The sequence below is a fragment of the Chenopodium album genome, chromosome 21 (assembly GCF_948465745.1).
Source record: "Chenopodium album chromosome 21, dcCheAlbu1.1, whole genome shotgun sequence".
NCBI lineage: Eukaryota > Viridiplantae > Streptophyta > Magnoliopsida > Caryophyllales > Amaranthaceae > Chenopodium > Chenopodium album.
Window position 1 is genome coordinate 36,672,165 of NC_137854.1, and position 18,975 is coordinate 36,691,139.

The 18,975-nt window shown below is 35.2% G+C and overlaps 3 protein-coding genes across 4 annotated transcripts; 2 read left to right on the forward strand and 1 right to left on the reverse strand.

The window, feature by feature from the left end:
- Window positions 1-7,576, forward strand: LOC145600092 (beta-arabinofuranosyltransferase RAY1-like). Of its 2 annotated transcripts, XM_081655949.1 has the most exons (8): window positions 1-279; window positions 402-745; window positions 1,431-1,683; window positions 1,763-2,539; window positions 2,669-2,915; window positions 3,488-4,053; window positions 4,169-4,479; window positions 7,463-7,576. In XM_081655949.1, exons 1-6 carry the CDS (start codon window positions 238-240, stop codon window positions 3,925-3,927), a joined length of 2,103 nt encoding a protein of 700 aa, XP_081512075.1. In that variant the 5' UTR covers window positions 1-237; the 3' UTR covers window positions 3,928-4,053; window positions 4,169-4,479; window positions 7,463-7,576. The 2 variants fall into 2 exon arrangements, with proteins under 2 accessions (XP_081512075.1, XP_081512074.1); XM_081655948.1 differs by lacking the exon at window positions 7,463-7,576 and having other exon boundaries at window positions 4,169-4,642.
- LOC145600093 (inorganic phosphate transporter 2-1, chloroplastic-like) lies at window positions 5,301-8,410 on the reverse strand. Its single transcript, XM_081655950.1, has 3 exons — window positions 7,485-8,410; window positions 6,545-6,736; window positions 5,301-6,353 (listed from the first exon to the last, which is right to left on the reverse strand). Exons 1-3 carry the CDS (start codon window positions 8,211-8,213, stop codon window positions 5,511-5,513), a joined length of 1,764 nt encoding a protein of 587 aa, XP_081512076.1. The 5' UTR covers window positions 8,214-8,410; the 3' UTR covers window positions 5,301-5,510.
- A 2,107-nt stretch (window positions 8,411-10,517) lies between these two features.
- Window positions 10,518-14,123, forward strand: LOC145600765 (uncharacterized). The gene is made up of 6 exons (XM_081656631.1): window positions 10,518-12,031; window positions 12,200-12,464; window positions 12,713-13,006; window positions 13,088-13,287; window positions 13,375-13,647; window positions 13,760-14,123. Exons 1-6 carry the CDS (start codon window positions 10,518-10,520, stop codon window positions 14,007-14,009), a joined length of 2,796 nt encoding a protein of 931 aa, XP_081512757.1. The 3' UTR covers window positions 14,010-14,123.
- The last annotated feature ends 4,852 nt before the right edge of the window (window positions 14,124-18,975 follow it).

Consider the following 18,975-nt stretch of genomic DNA (forward strand, 5'->3'; position numbering starts at 1 on the left):
CCAACTTGATGACCAACAAAGTCCGAAATGAAGAAGTGATTCAAACTCTTTCTCTGCTCACATGGAATTTAGCTTCCCATTTTTCAATGTCGCCGTTGTTGGTGGTGGGGTGTTCCTCATGTCCACCATTAACGTGTTTGTTACTTCTCCACTTCCCTTCTTTTCCGTTAATTTTTCTCTTAATATTAATCAAAACTTCCCCTTTTCATATCAATACTTTCTTCAATCATCTTCACTATGAATTTCTTTCTCTTCTTCCCATCTTTAAGCTCCAATAAGGTAAAAGATTTAAACTTTTTACTGCCCATTTGGTAAGTGGTCATTATAATAGTACTTAGGAATTATAATGAATTTACATTTTCTGTATTAATTTGATTCTGGGTTTTTGATTGCATTTGTAGGCACTGAAATTGGGGGTATGGTCAATTTGGTTAACTGGGTTTATATTAATTTGCTGCTCATTTTATGCTACTCAATTCTTACCTACTGTCAAAGTTGAATTCAGAAAATCCAGTTTTTTGTACCCAAGAAATTCAGCTGGTAAGAGTGATCCCAGTATAACCCTTTTTAGTGCTCCAAGCCCTTTTAATGGCTTTGTTGGAAAAAGGCAGAGTCTTGCTGTTCGATCATGGCTAGGATTATCTCCTAACATCAATGTTGTGCTATTTGGCAATGACCCATCTGTTCAATCCTTTGCTTCTGCCTTTGGCTCTCGGATTTTTGTCGAATCCGATATCGATTTTTCGTAAGTGTCCATAATTCTTGTCTTCTATTTTTTCAAGCCTTATAATTTTGTGATTGAATTCTTAGAAGCATGAGATATTTCTGTGATCATGTCACAATTCTCTCATACTTAGTGTTGTAAATTGTAAGTGTTATAGGGTCAAATTGCTGTACTAAGGAGTTACAAAGCTAGAACCCTTGTCAAAATTTGCAACTAGGCTTAATTGTTTTGGCGTTTTGGATGTGTGTAAAATGGCTTAGATGACACTATAGTGTGAACAAATCATAAATGTTGGTACTTCATGTTGCTACATGATGCCCTTTTCTTTTTCATGATTTCTTTTATTGATCCTTCTTGTTTTGAGTATCAAAACCTTAGGCGTTCAGAAGGCAATTCTTTATATTATAAGCAGTAGATATCACAAATTCTTGTAGATTTTTATTTTCTAGGAGCATTATTCTTCAATGGAAATGTGCAAGAGTAGTTCTGAAGTTATACATGCATAGTTGTGTGAATGTAACTGTTCCTGTTGCCTGCTAGAGTTTCTGTCCAAAACGATTTTTTATAGTTTAATATTGATCTCCAGTGAGACTTGTATTTGAGAAACAAATTTGGACATGCTAATGCAGCTAAACATAAAAAAGCTCAAAAAAGTTGCCGGAATTTGTGAGACTGAGAAGTTTTTGTTGTGTGTTCTTTTATGTAGATTTCTAAATGTTCCGTTCTTCCATTCCATGGTTGCTAGAGCTGAGGCATCCTCTTCAGATATATCTGTTCTTATTCATCCTGAAACCATTCTCCTTCCAGACTTTCTTTCCACTATAAATCATGTTTATGAGCTTGATCATGATTGGTTCCTCATTGCCTCCTCAAAAAAAAGTTATTTCTTCCCATTCTCTTTGGATAATGTTGGTAGGCAATGGCTACGAGAGGATGGTATACCCATTTCATTGCAGAAGGTATCAAAGAACCTTGTACAAATTCAATGTGGATGAGCCTATTAGACAACTTGATTGAAATTTTGCTGTATTCCATCAGTTGCAGGAGGTTCTTGCTCAGACATGGCAATGGGATTACTGCGGAGGCAGGATGCTTATGGCTTGGAATAACAAGAATCTTCCTTTACATATGGGCGTTCTCCCCCCCTTCTTATATGGGAAAGGAGTACATAATCATTGGTTCGTCAATGAAATATATCATTCCAACTATAGGTTTGTGTTTGATGCAAGCTGGACTATCTCAAATTTTCATGTGCAGGACTCAGACGATCATGAACCTATTCAATCTAATAGAGGGTCTGCTTTTGTTGATCATACAAAGACAAACTGGGAGTACAGTGGTAATCTTCAACTTGCGGAATTGTATGGCCTGTTTTCTTCTCATCTAGCTAATTTCTCTGATTTCATAAAGCTTGTAAACTGTGATAGACAATTTATGTTTACCAACAAAGACCAAAATATTGTTTATTCACCTAAACATCACGGCTCAAATAGCTTGTGGAAGGGGCAAATCTTGCAGTCTAGGATGCAAAAGAATCTAAATGCTTGTCTTGCTGGATTTAGCTCTTCTGCTAGGATTATGAATTTCTCTGTTGAGAGCAAGATGAGTGGTCCTGTACCCCTACACCTTCCATATGGCTTAGAAATTCTCCTGCCTAATTTAGCTGATGAAAACAATACCGTGGTGCTTGCTGTTGCTGGATACAGCTACAAGGACATGTTAATGAATTGGGTTTGCAGATTGCGGCATTTAATGATTAGTAATCTTCTTGTCTGCGCCCTTGATGATGAAACATATGAGTTCTCTATCCAACAGGTAACAGATATTCTCCTTTGGCACTCAGCTAGAGTGTTTGCATTTCTTAGTTCTACATTAAAAACCTTGGAGTCCCATATTATTATGCTTTCCCATTGTCTTGAAATGATTTCATTATTTTCTTTACAGGGCATTCCTGTTTTCAGGGACTCGTTAGCACCAAGAAATATCAGTTTCAATGACTGTCACTTTGGGACTAAGTGCTTTCAAAAGGTCACCAAAACAAAATCCAGATTAGTTTTGCAGATTTTGAAGCTGGGATACAATGTAATTTTAAGTGATGTTGATGTTTACTGGTTCAAAAATCCAATTCCATTGCTGCAGACTTTTGGTCCTTCTGTATTTGTTGCACAATCTGATGAATACAAAGTATCAGGTACTCCTAGTCCCAATGCATGATAATTTTCTTTGTACATCTGACTTTTGATGTACACAGCATGTATTAAAGTGTTAAAAAAAACTCTCTTCAAAAGAGCAAAATCTATTTACATTAGCAGATAGCAGATTAGATTTGTAGATAGTAGATAATAGATACCAAAGTTTATTAGTAGACTGTAAATCATGAATTATGTAGTATTTTGCCTTTTGGATGTATACTTGTGTAGTTGTAGTATGACACATAAGGATATGGGTACAATTTGCTTTACATTGTAGCATACGGTAAATATATGGTATTCTAAGGGGTGCCAAAAAGTTCTTATGGCTATTAAAAATTTTAAATCAGATATCCTCTTCAACATGCTATTTTGCTCCCGTTATTCGCTTATCGGAAAAGTGTAGATTCACTTGAATCCACTTACTAAACACCACCTTATATTTAAGTGACTAATTAGGATTGGATACACTCTTTTTGGCCCAATATACTTTTTACCAACTACCCCCATTATCTGTGTCAAACAAATACTATCAACGACTTAATCTTATTATGATCTCAATTTCATCTTATAGTGCCTATTAACTTACCAAGACGCTTGAACTCTGGATTCTATTTTGTTCGGTCTGATGATCCTACCATTGTTGCCATGGAGAAAGTGGTGATGCACGCTATGACTTCAGACCTATCTGAGCAGCCAAGTTTTTATGACACTCTATGTGGTCTAGATGGCGCAAATCGTGTTGGAGATGATAGATGCTGGGAACCCAGAACAAATCTTACTGTACAATTTCTGGACAGGAATCTCTTCCCAAATGGTGCATACCAAGGCTTGTGGGAGGAAAGAAATGTTCGAGCAGCTTGTGTAAAAATGGGATGTTACGTTCTCCATAATAACTGGATTAATGGTAGGACAAAGAAGCTAAAACGTCAGGTACATTCAGGTCTATGGGACTATGACATTAGCTCAAGGATGTGTTTGCATAGCTGGCAAAGAAGGAAGGTGCTAAAATAGCTGTAGGAACTCAAACCTCTTGACCTTTGAATTCAAATAAGCTGAACAGATGATAAACAGTGTACAGTTCTGTTTGTTCCCCAACTGGGTCTTGGTGTGGCCTTGCTTTAGCAGAAAGAATACAAGGTCAGTAGAATCTCACTCCAAAAACAAATATAAAAGAGATACATTAGTGCAGTTGCTGGATTCTATGCAAGCTGACCATATTTACCAAAAGATGCTGTGCTTTTTTTTTTTGCAGACATGCTGAAGAGCTGCTTTAATTTCTGGGACTAGTATAATACATCTTTGAAATTTACAAAAAAAAAGAAAGATGTTGAATGTCTGCATGATCTAAAACCTATCAGGAGCTTCTTCCAGGAAAATACTATCAAAAGGAGTTCTTTCGAAGACCATATTTGTTTCTGATTAAGAATCTTGATTTAATGTAAGATTTTGATCGGTGTGGAGAATAAGGACAGGACGATGATTCTTTTTTTCATGTCTCTGATTAGAGGGTGCTTCCTAGGCTGTCTGCTCGAGTGACATCTATAGATCATCCAAAATTTTATGGTACGTCATCCCTCTATTACCTTTGAAATCAATGTCTGTCCACAAATCTAAAGTGCTTATTCTTGTGCAGTCAATATGTGTAAATAAGATTATTGGCTTTGCACATATGCTTTAAGTTGGCAGAACTCTGTGTAATGGTGATGTATGCTTATGTTATATTCAAGCAGTATAATCTATGTTGGTCTCTGCAAATAGCTGGGAATTTATTGGTTGCATACTTGCATACATAGTGATTGTTTAATTACTGAAGATACTGTAAGAAACATGATTCAAACTATCTTGAAACATGATTCAAACTATCTTATATTTCTACAAAACTACCAGTGGCCTGTTATAAATGCCTTGAATTCTTGGAGCCATAGCTTCAGTTGGTTAACTTAGTCACGAATAAGATTTACATACATCATAGTCACGGTTTCATGTCTGAAGACTTGATTGAAGCCAGTTTATAACTTTTGATCTTAGGAAACTTAGTTTGAATCCAGTACTTGGTGCTAAGACAAGACTCTTAATTTGCTTAGAAACTTCAGGCTAGATTTGTGGATTACATTGTTTTTAACTTTGTGTATATTTGACATATATAGTTTCCTTGATCTTTATTTATATCAACAAAACCTTAACCAAAATCAGAAAATGGCAAGTTCTTTACCATTATGATTGAACATGTCACAATGATTGCTGGCCTTTAGCCTTATGCCTGCCCAAATTTTCTTTCAGTTTCAGTGTTCTGACCCTGACATTATTAGTCTAGATGGATGTGTACTTTTGTCTTCTCAACAAACCCATACCATTCTCGTTCTATAGAATTACTGGGGTAAAAATTTAGAACTATTGTAATTTTACATTTCATAGATGATGAACATATATATAAGAGATTATGGTCACAAATAAAAGAAATGCTGAAGTAATGTACTTCCGATCTCCGATAAGAAATTAGCAGTCGGAGAACCATTCTTTTCTCACATACAAAATCAAAATTCTCTCAATTTTAATCTGATGTACCAATGTTCTAAGTTATAGTTGAATCATGTTCATAACACAAACGATAAACCCTTGGTCAAGATTGCTGTGTATAAAACTGCTAGCATTCCACCAACAGGAATTGTCACTGCCCAAGAAGTGACAATCTCCCTTACTGTCTCTGCTCTGACACTATTAAGCCCTCGGGCAAACCCTACTCCCATTACAGCACCCACTAACGTATGAGTTGCTGAGATAGGTAACCCTAGCTTTGATGCAAAGAGAACCACCGATGCAGCGGCAAACTCTGCGGCAAACCCTCTTGTTGGTGTGAGTTCAGTGATTTTCTTTCCAATGGTTGATATCACTCTGTATCCCCACATCGTAAGACCTGCTACAATCCCAAACCCTCCCCATGCAAGAACATCTGTTGGGATATGAATCGCAGCCCCTGCAGCAGCCCCTCCTTGCAGTAGAGATAAAGCTGCTGCTAATGGACCAATAGCATTAGAGACATCGTTTCCACCATGAGCAAATGACATGAAGCACGCTGAGAGGACCTGCATATATCCAAACACGCCATACACTATCTCCAGTTGGGTTCCTTTAGGGCCGGCAATATCAGAAAGCAGCCCAATGTTCTTCTGTTCTTGATGATCAGGATGGTGGTCATCTTTGTGTTGGGTTTCCGTTGATGAGTTGGCTTTGGCAAGTAGATGGCCTAACTGTATGTTGATCACTCGATAAACGATAACTGCTCCAACTGCTCCACAAGCCAATGCCTGGACTATAGCCAGGGGAAGGGTCTTGCTAAGAGGGAAGGCTGCAAATGATATTCCAGTTACACCCATGAATACTGCTATTGGTGCAGATGCAGCAGCAGCTTGTCCTGGATTCTCAGCACTGTAAACGAACTAGAAAAGGGATGCCAGTTAGATCTTCTGAATTCTGTATCAATTGAAGTTTCTAAATTAACAATTTCATGACTTTTTTTTTAAACTTGATCTCATAAGCTATAGGCAAAATTCCCAAAAAGATAATCATGAATTAAGTGAAACTTGTGTCTAGAAATCATCAGCTGAAATGTCATGAAACATATACATACCCTGCGGATACATTTGTACACGAGAAATGACATGGCTGCACCTAGTACGGGTGAAAAAATCCATGAAGAAGCAACCTTTGCCAGTGAGCTCCAGAAGACAGCATTAGCTCCTCCATAGACAAGGCCAAACCCAACCATGGATCCTACTATGCAATGAGTCGTCGAAACTGGCCAGCCATAATAGGAGGCCACCTGTATAACACAATGTTAGATTGTCAATCCTGAGCACATATGCTGCATGTCTGCATTATGCTAGTCTGATGTTCATTTCTTACTTTTGTGTTCTAAAGGTTATGTTCAGAACATTGCTAATTCCTGCACATTGAGTGAAAGGAGAAACAATGGTTGCATGTTGCATCCTGTGGTTTATGGGTAACCTTAAGCACAACTGCACAATGCTTGTCGGCTGTAGGTGCACTAACATGTTTATTCTCTCTGCCATGTCCTGTCTGAAGTATTCCGTGTGAATTAAATTTTGTAACAGTTTCTCAGCTTGTTTATTACAATATGATGCATATTATAGTTTAAAGATCTTTATGAAATACAGTTCCCACAGCTCAGGTATTGAAAATACTATTCACTAATCGTTGATTGTTGATTCTAGTAAAGAAATTATCTTGAAATTTGATTATTTGAAGCTCTATGCATTCTTCACTTCTTCAGGTTCTATCTTTTTGCTGTTTTTGTTCAATTTTCAAATAATTTGCATTTTTGATCTTGAGACCTTTAAGAGGCCACATTCAGAATTATACCAGAAGTTAAAGACACATTAATACAATACTTCATTCCTGTAATATGATTTGTACCTTTTCTATGTTTTGCAAATTCGAGCAGAAAATCATAATTATAATTTTGTTACTTGCTTCTATGTGGGATTCATATATTCCTATTATATAATAAACTATACTGATGAATCAGAGCAGGAGCCTCAGAGATTTACCTGTAACCAAGTTCCAGCAGCTGCAAGGCAAGAAAGAAGTCCTGCAAAAAGCAATGACTCCTTCCCCTGAAACACATTAGCAACAAGAATCCCCTTCTGCATTGTGCTTGTAACATGAGTACCCATCAAGAGCGCCCCGGAAAACTCCAAAACAGCAGCAGTTACAACAGCCTGTCGTATCGTCAGAGCACCCGAGCCAACAGATGTCCCCATTGCATTGGCTACATCATTCGCGCCAATGTTCCAGGCCATGTAGAACCCAAACAGCAAGGTGACATATGAAAGCACCTTAGTCTTAAGCGGCATCCCTTGACCAAGTGACTGCATAAACAAGGGGAAAATCAGAGCAGCACATGCTATACATACTGATATAGCAACAGCTGTTCTGGATGATATGTGAAAAGCCTTAGCCATTCCAGACAATTCATCCGTTTTCGCCGCCTCTTCATCATCAGCCTTAATCTGTTGATGATTGCCAATAACTTCCTCATGTTCTTGCCCCCCTGCATCAGCAAAGGAAGACAAAGAAGCAAGAGGGTAGTTAAATCTTGAAGTCCTTAACCTCAATATAGGATGAGAACTTAATTTGAGTGGTGGTAATTGAAGCTTAAAAGGAAGACAATTTCTATTGTCTTTGTTTAAGTAATTATAGTGATGCTTAGGAAGGTAGGAAGCAGTAGTAGCAGCAGCCGTGTTTCGGGTTGAGGATAAGAGGCAAGAGGAAGTCATGGCTGATCAACCCGAAGAGAGAGATAGCGCGAGTGGAAAGAAAATGGTGGGTAGAAGTGGATGAGAAGAAATGGGAATCTAGAACAAATGAACAATGCTATTGAAATTAGCTCTTAGCCATGGAATCTGAAGGTGATTGTGAGATGAGAGAGAAAGTGGGCATCAAAGCAAATTGGAATTAAAGTCATGTTTGGTGGATAATAGTGAGTATGAATTTGGATGTTTGTTTTGTTTGCTTGAAATGAGTGGTGTGTGTTTATGTGTGTTTCTTTAGACTTCCAATATCATAACCACACAACCAATTATTCTGTCAAAAAAATAAAAAAGGTCTCTATTATCAGATTCTTAACAAATTAGAGCTCTTATCTATTGATCAACAAGTATTTACATGTTTTTATCATTTTATGAAGACTGTTTGACTACAAAGTACCTTATTTTGATCTAACATCTGTAGTGATTTGATGGAATACCTTAGTAGTGAATATGAAAAATGAAGTAATCTAGAATTGTCTAGTTCACCTAATTATTTTTATTTTTTGGAGGTGATAAACAAAATTTCAATTGTTTTTATTTAAATCAAGCATAGATAACCCCTTTATTTTAGTGTAAAAAGAGCCGCAAGAGCAAGTGATGTAGAAGGGATTTAATCTTACATTTTGACATCAAGACTTTAACCAGCTTAGCTAATTGATTATCCACATAAATGTTCTATTCATTCAACTTATTATTGTTCATTTAAAAACAAGCTTATTAGATTAGACCAAAAATATTTAGACCATATACGAGTGATATTTATTATTTGAAACTTAAAATTCTGTCAAATTTAAACGGTCTTGTTTTATTTTGTGTAAGGAAAACATATTCTTAGTACATCTGTTTTGGATATTCACTCACAAGTACTATAGTTGGGAGGTTTCGCCCTTATGATAACTGGGTGATATATAAGGAGTATTTATCTGTTTATTGTCTTAACTTACACCTTTCTGTACAAGTTTATTGAAGATGATGATATTGGGCCGTCATTTTAGTTTGTTCAGGTATCTGGTCAAAATGGGCCGTTTGATCCACCTATCTACCTTACCAAAGTATAAGGACCAATGCACCTCAGCAATTTGGGTCAGCAAATTGGACTTATAGCTACTGGGTTCTCTTATTTGTAGCCACATTATAAAATGATAAATTCAGATTTTTATTTTTTATTATTTATTTATTTATATATTTTTTATAATTTCAATGAGAAGAAAAAGGATTTCATTAATGAAAGATAGCCAAACGGCACTTACAAACAAATCCCTAGGAAATCCAAAATTCCAATATAAGTACAAATCACCTTAGAACTAGTTACATCACAGATTCGATCAACGATAGCCTTAATAAAAAAACTTCATTTGAAACAAAACAATTTGTGAGTTAGCACTAATTCGACTTGAGATCCACGGATGAGTAGTTATTTGGGTGAAGAAACTCATATGGCCTTCTAGATACTTTCGGAGACGATAAAACCCTAAATCTTCAATTTTTCGCACACGAACAAACAAACAAAAAATAAGCTAATTGAATAAACCTCATCATAAAGATGGGATCCATTATTGAAAGCAAATAAAAAGTTTTTTGGGGCTTACCACCGGTGAAAGTCCCTACAAAAATTTACAATTGAGATCAGAAGAAAAGAGATAGAAGAGAAGACAAAAAAGGAGAAGAGTGAAGGAAAACCTTTAAAAATATAGAAAAAATCTAGCAATGGAGGCTAGAAAAACCCTCCCATGGGAAAACCCTAAAAGAAACCAAAACTCCCTCCTAAGGAGAAAACCTCTTGTTTCGGAACAAAAGGACAAGTTTAGTTATACAAAAATGAATTTCCTACAGGTGGGAAAGGACCAATTATTTTACAATGTAATAAAGTTTTGATAAGCTACAATCAGACATAATAAAAAGTTAAAAATGTACTGTAAGGTCAATACCTAAGTCGTCGTCCCCTTTGTAATAATTCGTCTCGTTTTCTAGGTGGAAGTAATTAATATTACTGTAGTAAAATTCAGAATACGGACATTATTTTTAATTCTACTAGTCCTTGCTTCAGTTGCTTGTTACTCGGTCGAAAATGAAGTGAATTAAATAGAGATGAGGTGCACCATAATGGTGCTAGCTAGTACGAAGCTAAGTAGTGTTTACATTACAGCATTACAAATAATATAGTCGTTGTTAGTTGTAAGTTAAACATGCATATATGTTTGTTTTGCATATATAGTGAAATGTGATCCCTCATCAACAAAACACAATTCATTCGCTTATTAAAATTAAACAATGTCATCTCGTTCATTCAAGAAGTCTTCAGAAATACAAGAAATCCGTGTAAGTATGCCACTTGATCAACCAGCACCACGGACACCACCAGTACAACCCCAATCTTCACGGTCAGATGATAGCTGTTTGGAGTTGATTGGGAGTTGCTTACTTTTAGTAGCTATATTTACAATTCCTTTGATTGTTGTGGCAATTTTAATCATTCTTATTTACATTACCGCCTTACCTGTGCTCATTCTATCCTTTTTGGTTACTCGAGCACTACAAATCCTTTGGCACGGTGATGATTACAACCGAGCAGTCCAGCTTAAGCTTTTCATCCGCTCAATAATGTTCCTAGTTTCGTCTTTGTTAGCCACTGTTTTAGCCATTTCCTATGGAATCGCGAAACTTATTCCAGGCTTTAATCGAGCTGTTATCCTCAAGACTCCACTTGAAGATTGGATCAAGTTGGTCTTTCTCATCTATGGGATCTATATGCTACACTGGGTTCTTTCTGTTTGTGTTTTTAGGTTTGTGCCAAATATCCCATTGGATCGTTACCAAAGTGGCTTCAACGCTCCAGAAAATGTGCTTGAAATTATCGACTGTCTCATTCTTTTTCTGGCTGTTTCTCAAGTTGAAAACCGTGTTCCTGTGTTTAAGGCCGATAAGATACATGGATTGTGCACTCGAAAATGGGTTGAGGTAACAATCCTTGTTTTCCTGGCCTATAATGTCATCGTATTGCTCACTCGACTCATCATAGCAAACGGCCAAGTCTTAGTCACCAAGTCCTTGAAACTTTTTGGGATCAATTCCAAGGAGCAGCAGCCTGCTCCAGGGACTGATGCAAAAAGATCGCACAATAATAATGAAAAAATTATGCACAAGATCATGCACATAAGATATGTCAAGTATTGCGCTGTTGGCATGAAGCAGAGCATAGACTTTATACTTAGCTCAATCGTATTTCTTCTTACATGGGAGATCTATTTCCGGTCTCACTTAGAAGAAACACCTCAGGCCGAAAAAGTATTACAAGTAGGAACTATATCGTGTGTCACTCTTTTAGTATGTGCCATTCTCTGGTTTATAAAAACTAAATTGTTATTGATATGGGAGGTTCGTGCAGTGTACAATAGATTGGAACATAAAATTGTAAAAGGCGCCAAACAATTGTTTTTCCTTGGTATCCTAAGCTCTCACAAGCATGATATCTTCAAGATTCGGAATGACGAGGCAGATGGACAAGAGCGTGGATATATAAGGGTTTGCTTAAATCTTTTTCCAGCTGTTTGGGATAACCAGAAGCGTTTAGCAGCAAAGTGGAACATAGTCTGTGGCGACTTGGTTATCAAAGACGATACGAGTGAGCCGTCCTTCTATGGCTTACATCAAATGGCTTACTATTTCTTAAAAGCCAGGGAAACATTGATAGATGACAAGTACACTCATCGCGTCATTCAAGATTTGAAGGAGTGGATTAAGGATTCCAGGAAGAAAAACTCCGAGCAAAACTCTGATAACAACGAGTAAGAAAATTTTCTTGGGTTTTCAGAATTATCAAAAAGGAAAAATTATCAATAATCCCCCTTCCTTTTAACATTTTTTTCTTTACATACAATTAACCACAATATTAGAGGCCGGATTATTTGTTAATCTTTAGCATATGAGAATCTGAAAATTAGCATATTATTCAGGGTTACATCGGCAACCAAAGAAGAATTAATTAAACTAATGGAAGATCTCTTGCCAAAGCAGCAGCAGCAGCAACAGGAACACCACCCCCAACAACAACAACAACCAGCTAGTAATATGGATGGTAAATCCAAAGGAAAAAAAGAGGGGGACAAAATAGATTATTGGAACTATTTTCACGAACAGATGCTTGAATATGTCAATTCCTCAGCAGAAACTCCAGAAAGACCAGAAGAATATAAACTTGAACAAATTGAGAAATGGATGGTACGTGCTACCTCAATCAATTATCTAATTATACAAGTTTCTTTGTTTCTTCTAATTAAACTATATATATGCTTAGATTTTGATATTTATCTTAACTTATTTAACATTTATCTCAATCAATAACTATTTAATATATTTTGTTTGAGTTTGTATCTGTTAATTGAGAAATAAATTATTATACAAGAAAATAAAAAACCAAAGAGGAGTTTGAGATTCAGATGATGATAGCGTAATTGTTTATTGACTAGGAAAGTGCACGTAACAATTGTTTGTTCCTAGCAAACACACTATCCAGTGCAAAGGAGCTTGTAGGTTGTCTAAACAACATAATAAGTTTGATTGTAACTGCTGCAACATTCATCTTATGGCTGCTTCTCACTGGTTTTGCAACGACGCGAGTACTTGTTCTGTTCGGATCACCATTGCTTGCTGCATCTTTAATATTTGGAGACACTTGCAAGACCCTGTTTCAAGGCTTCATATTTGTTTATGTCGTGCATCCATTTCATGTTGGCGATTTCTGTATCATTGATCAACACATGGTCAGTTCATTTTATTCTTCCATTTCCATTTCTACTTAATTAGCTTCTTAAAAATTTATCTTAATTTATTTTTTTTAATAGTTGGAAGTTAGAACAATTGGCATTTGGATAACTACCTTCTCAAAAGTTGACACGCGAGAAGAAGTTATATATCCAAATTCAACGTTATTCACCAAGACAATCACCAACCACAGGACTAATTTTGACTGGAATGACAATATTAAACTTGAAGTAGGTCCGCTGAACATCGAAGCAAAAGTTCTCAAAACATCTATTGAAAAGTAAGATTTCAGCTCATTTCTTTGCTGCTAAGGCTTTAATATGCGACAATTAGGTGATCATAATTAATGGGTTAGTTTTTTCACCAGGTACTTGGAACAAAAAGAAATCATTGTTGGTTTAGTGGTGGTGTCAAGAAGTGAAAATGTAACCAAGATAGCCGTTAATTATAAAAGCAAGAAGGACATGAAAAACAGCACCTACTCTCAATGTCTTAAGGAGAAGCAAAAGCAGAAATCCGAGTTCCTCCATGATTTACAGGACAAAGTTGAGCTAATTAATTTTGACTGGAATGATCATATTGAACTTGAAATAGGTTCAGTGATCGTCAAAAGAAAAAAGCTCAAAGAATCTGTTCATGAGTAAGATTAATTTTAGCTCCTTTCTAACCTAGTTTTTTCAAGGCTTTAATTTGAGACAATGCAATTAGGTGAAGGTGAAGGTGATGATAATTCATTTTTAATTTTTCACCAGGTACTTGAAAAAAAGTAAAATCTTCACTGATAGTTTAGTGGTGGTGTCAACAAGTGAAAATGTAACCAAGATAGTGGTTACTTGTACTTATAAATGCAATGAGGACATGGAAAATAGCAGCTACTCTCAATGTCTCAAAGAGAAACAAATGATGAAATCCAAGCTCCTCGATGATTTACAAGAAGTAGTTGAGCAAAAAGACAATGACGAACTAGAGACCGTGAATCAGCATATCTCGGTAAGAGCCTAGAAGGGAGTGATTGGCAAGCTAATTAATCGTGAGAGTAGTCAACCTTGTTCATGTTGAATTTTCAATGAACTGTTGTGTGTTTAAATATTTTATTACTGCATTTTTTCCTCTTAATATCCTCTGTGTTACTCTAGAAGAATACTACAAGAGGGGGGGTGAATTGTAGCTTGAAGAATATAGCCAACTTTTTGCGGAATTAATAAAACTAAGCTAGAGGAACTTTAAGATAACACAGAGAGATTTTACGTGGAAAACCTCTTGGCCCTAACAAGAGAAAAAACCACGACCACTTGGGATTTTAGGAAAGATTCTTCACTATAACAGGGCAAACAATTTATTACAAACTAAAGAATTAATCTTCAAGTTCCTCTACGAACTTGAAGTTCCCAGCACCAAGTCCCTCTACTTGCCACTCTTCTCTTCTCTCTCTTTCTAATCTGATTTCTCTTAGAGTTCACCCAAACTCCCAATTCCTAAATTACAACTCAAGTAAATAAAACTCTAGTGAAAGCAATTAAGAAAAATACTTAAGTGGAATGCGCCTCTTGACTCTTTTAGAAAACAAGAAAGATATATAGAAAGATATGATTGAGCAAGGTGAAGTTACCCCAAGAATAACTTCAATATTTATAGGAAAACATTGCTTGGTGAAAACGCCACACCTCCCACCACTTACAACACCACTGTTGTATATCAACACTACTACTATTCACCACTTCCAGATTTTCAATCATGTCCTAAAAACTAGGGCACGTTGATCCTCAAGGAAGCAGCTTATACGCAAGTGGTGAAGACTGAATCAACAGTTAGTTGCGCAAGTTTAGGGAGTTAGTTTTTCAAAGATATTTTTCTGAAAACAAAGATATTAACTTAGAAGATAAAATCAGAAAAGATATTTTTCCAAACCATATTTCCTATATTCTAGTAATAAAATAAATCTTATCTTTTCAAACGCATTCCACTAAGTATCAATTCCTAATTGACTTCACTTACATCAAACCTAAAATATAAAATATTCCAAACTTTATTTTCTCTAAGAAGTCTCTGCTCCGAGTCTTCTTTCCTTAGCCTCGGCTCCGAAGCTTCAGTTCCTTCACAGGAAGTCTGCTAGTGATCTCTTTATTCTTTTAACTCTTGTTCCTTTGCCTCTCAATTTATCCCTGCAACTTTTCACAAACAAACTACAAAGCTTATCAAGGCATTAATCCATTTGACTTGTGTTATCATCAAAACATCAAGGACAACACTCTGTTCTTCAATATTTGCATCCTTTGTGTATATGACACTATTCACCAATACCTGTATTATGAATCAAATTTGTGACTTATATGTTAGGAAGATTATAGTAATGTTAGATTGATAGCAATCGCAAATTCGCAATGTGTAGATTATTAATATGTGTTGTATAATCCTTGTGGCAATAATATATTTGATATCTATCTTTGAGAAAGGATCTATGTATTCAAGTATATGTTCATGTTTAGTTTGTAATATGTGCTCTATAGCAGCTACTATGTGATCAAATTTTTTTTGTAGTAGTTTGTTGAATATAAAGAGAGATGGAGATGAAAAATATATATTTTATTAATTTGATTACATTTTTACACTAAAAATGGAGATACTCTAGGACCATATAAATAGACTTACAACTCTAAAAACTAACAAAGTTATAAAGTAGGAACTAATAAACAAGTGGGTAACAAATACTACACCACTAAGGGCGTGTTCGGCGCTAGCTTTTGAGTAGCTTTTAGTGGTTTGACCAAGTCAAACCACTACTTAACAAAATATGTGAGTGTTTGGCAAAGTAGTGGTTAGAGTAGCTTTCAGTGGCGGAGGCAGCTTTTATGAAAAGTTAGAAAGATTAGCTTTTGAAATTAGAGGTAGCTTTTGAGGTAGTTGTTGAAAATTTAATCTATAGTTTTAAAAATAACATATAGATTTTTATATGTAACAGCTAGTCAACCGCTACTTTACCGAACACTCATATCTAAATTATTTATCTTCACAACTAACAGCTTGTTGACAGCTAACAGTTACTTAAACAACTAACAGCTTGTTGACAGCTAACAGTTACCTAAACAGCTAACAACTGCCTCCACAGCTACAGCTACCTTCACAACTATATTTTGCCGAACACGCCATTAACATTCTAATAAACTGATATTTAGGAAAATAATATGCAACTAACGTTCCACTAGTTTTGGAGCACTAATTACTAACTACTTTGAATTAATCCAACATTCCCCCTTGATTCAAAGTCTCATACACTTTATTAAACTTAACATTCCATATTGCTAATTGACTTCAACTTAAATTTGACATATTTTGATCTCAACACAAACATTTAACCGCAAACTCGACCTATGGAAGAGCTTGCAATAATCTTCCTCTTCAAATTTCATAACATCTTGCTAGATGTATTAATTTGTGATGCACATCTCATCACCTACACATAATTTGTTGATACACATTATCACCAACATGACATTCTCGGAGCACTTCTCTCCGCACAACCAAACCTCGACATTTTTTATTGATGCACTTCTCATCAATTTAATTTCTCAATCTTGTTGATGAATATTATCACCAACTTACCTTCAATGGATCTCATCTCACCATGAACTCTCTTTGACGTTGTCTTGCATATTGACCTCGTCGACTTGTTTTGTGAATACTGCTGTGACATTGAAAATCATCTTTGCATTAATTATGACTTCCACACTATCATATTGCTATTTATCTGACATCCACACACGTAAAGATTACTCGATCTTTACCTTAAACAAATATTGCCCTCTTTTTCAATTATATGGGCTAAAAGGGAACCCATCAACACAACAAACCAACCATTACTTCCATAGTCAAACACAAACACACTCACTATTAAAAAAATTTCACTCAATTTTTTTTTTCTTTTTTTTTAATTGCCCACAAACAATGAAATCAAGCTGCGTTGCTTGCTTCCAGACTTAATTTTTTTAATACTCTCTTTCTCACCCATGGTCAATTCAGCAAAATCACTACAAAAAGTTTGCAATCGCACCTTAATTACTCCTCTTGAATTAATCTGATTACATTTTTCACCATTTTTCAATTACATGGCCTAAAAGAGAGCAAACTCTTCTAAAGTCAAGTGAAAAATGTAATCAGAATAATCAAATATGTATTTTCATCTCCCTCTTTATATTCAACATAGTTTGTAATATTTTCAAGATTATTTTAACATCTTTAATTGTGTCTCCATTAGATCAAAATTGATTAACAATATTTGAGACTCGATCAATATATGATTGAATTGATTCATTATCTGTCATTTGTAAGCTATCAAATTGACACCGCAAAGATTGAATTTTAAAGAGTATTACCTTTTTCGAGCCTCTATATTTTGTCTCCAAGATAGTCAACGCCTCCTTCGCCATTGTAGCGGCCATGATCGTAGGCAATATTGTTTCATCTACCCCACGATAAATTATGAAAAGGGCTTTCGTATGTTTTGTTTATATTGGCCTCTCTTAGAGGCATCCCAAGAAGCCTCTTCATTAACATCTTTGGGTTTTTCATATCCATCTTTAATAATTTCCCAAATATCTTGAGTGATGAAGATTGATTTCATTTGCATATATATTTCATTGATCAAATTTCCCAAACATCAAGGACAACAAAAAATTCAGATTAATGCATGACCTAATGAGTTACTTTTATTACTTTAAAAAAAAATAATTATGAGTTACTTTTTTTTTTAGGAAAAACGGCATGGATTAAATTAAATTAAATCGAGTTCCGCAAAAGTCATTATATTAAGAGTTACTTTTATCTTTAGAAATTTTTTTTCATGTCCGAAATTGATTACTACTGTAGTGAATAAATAAATTTGATAAATACATTATATTTGTATAAGAACCTACTACTCTGCATGTATTATTGCAAATCAATCTTAAATCCTCTTCTCTTAATAAAATGCTTTTATTATTCAAAACTATCAAACCATTTTATAATAACCTATAAATTGCGAGCACTTATTTCTAAAGAAGAAAAAAAAAATCTATTAAAACCTAAAGTTGGATTGGTGGTGATGATAGATGATTGATGAAGTTAAATAGAGTAGTTTTCATTGGCAATCAACCCTAGTCAAGTTAGATAGTTTACTCCGTAACTTTAATTTGGTATCAAAAATATGAAATGAAAGGCCAAGAAGTTTGACAAGCCAACTTTCAGAAGAAGCATTACAACCACAAATTTAGCATCGTTTTTTAGCATACTTAATTATTCCTCTTATTGTAAAAATGCAAATATTTGTCAAAAACTAGTAATTTTGCTACGTGGAGGTGTTGTGGATTCCATTATGCAAGAAGACATGCACAACTCTCTATTCTATATAAATTGCAGTAATATTTTCCTAATTTAGAAGTTTTATTTTATTTGTTAATTATCCATACTTTATTATCTAATTTCATCGTATGTTTCTTATCCCTTTCCTATTTCGTTTACATGGTAATCTTAATTTGGGCGTCTTTTTAGACATATATCGTACCAAACTACCAACTATCATATAACGGATGAAGTATATATGCGTCATCAGTGGACAGGAAGACCATGTGATTCGTTGGAAACAATATATAGTTTAGGTCAAATCATATATGAATAAGTTTTTAGCTACTTGTGGAGTTTCAATTCAATTATACTTATGTATTGAGATTATAGTAACACAATGTTTTCCATTTGCCAGAAATTTTCTTAGTTGTTGCCTTATTTGGGACCCAATCAATACCTAACAGTTCAACAGAAAAACTTATGCCAGTAATCTTGGCCTATATATGCTGCTTATCGTCTTATCTTATGAAGACATAGAAAGAGACATTGTTGATTTTTTTTCTGTTTCGAGGAACAATTAGAGACCTTTTATTTTCCTTTGTACAGCAATATTATGTACTCCCTCCGTCCCCTTTTAATAGTCCCTTATGTG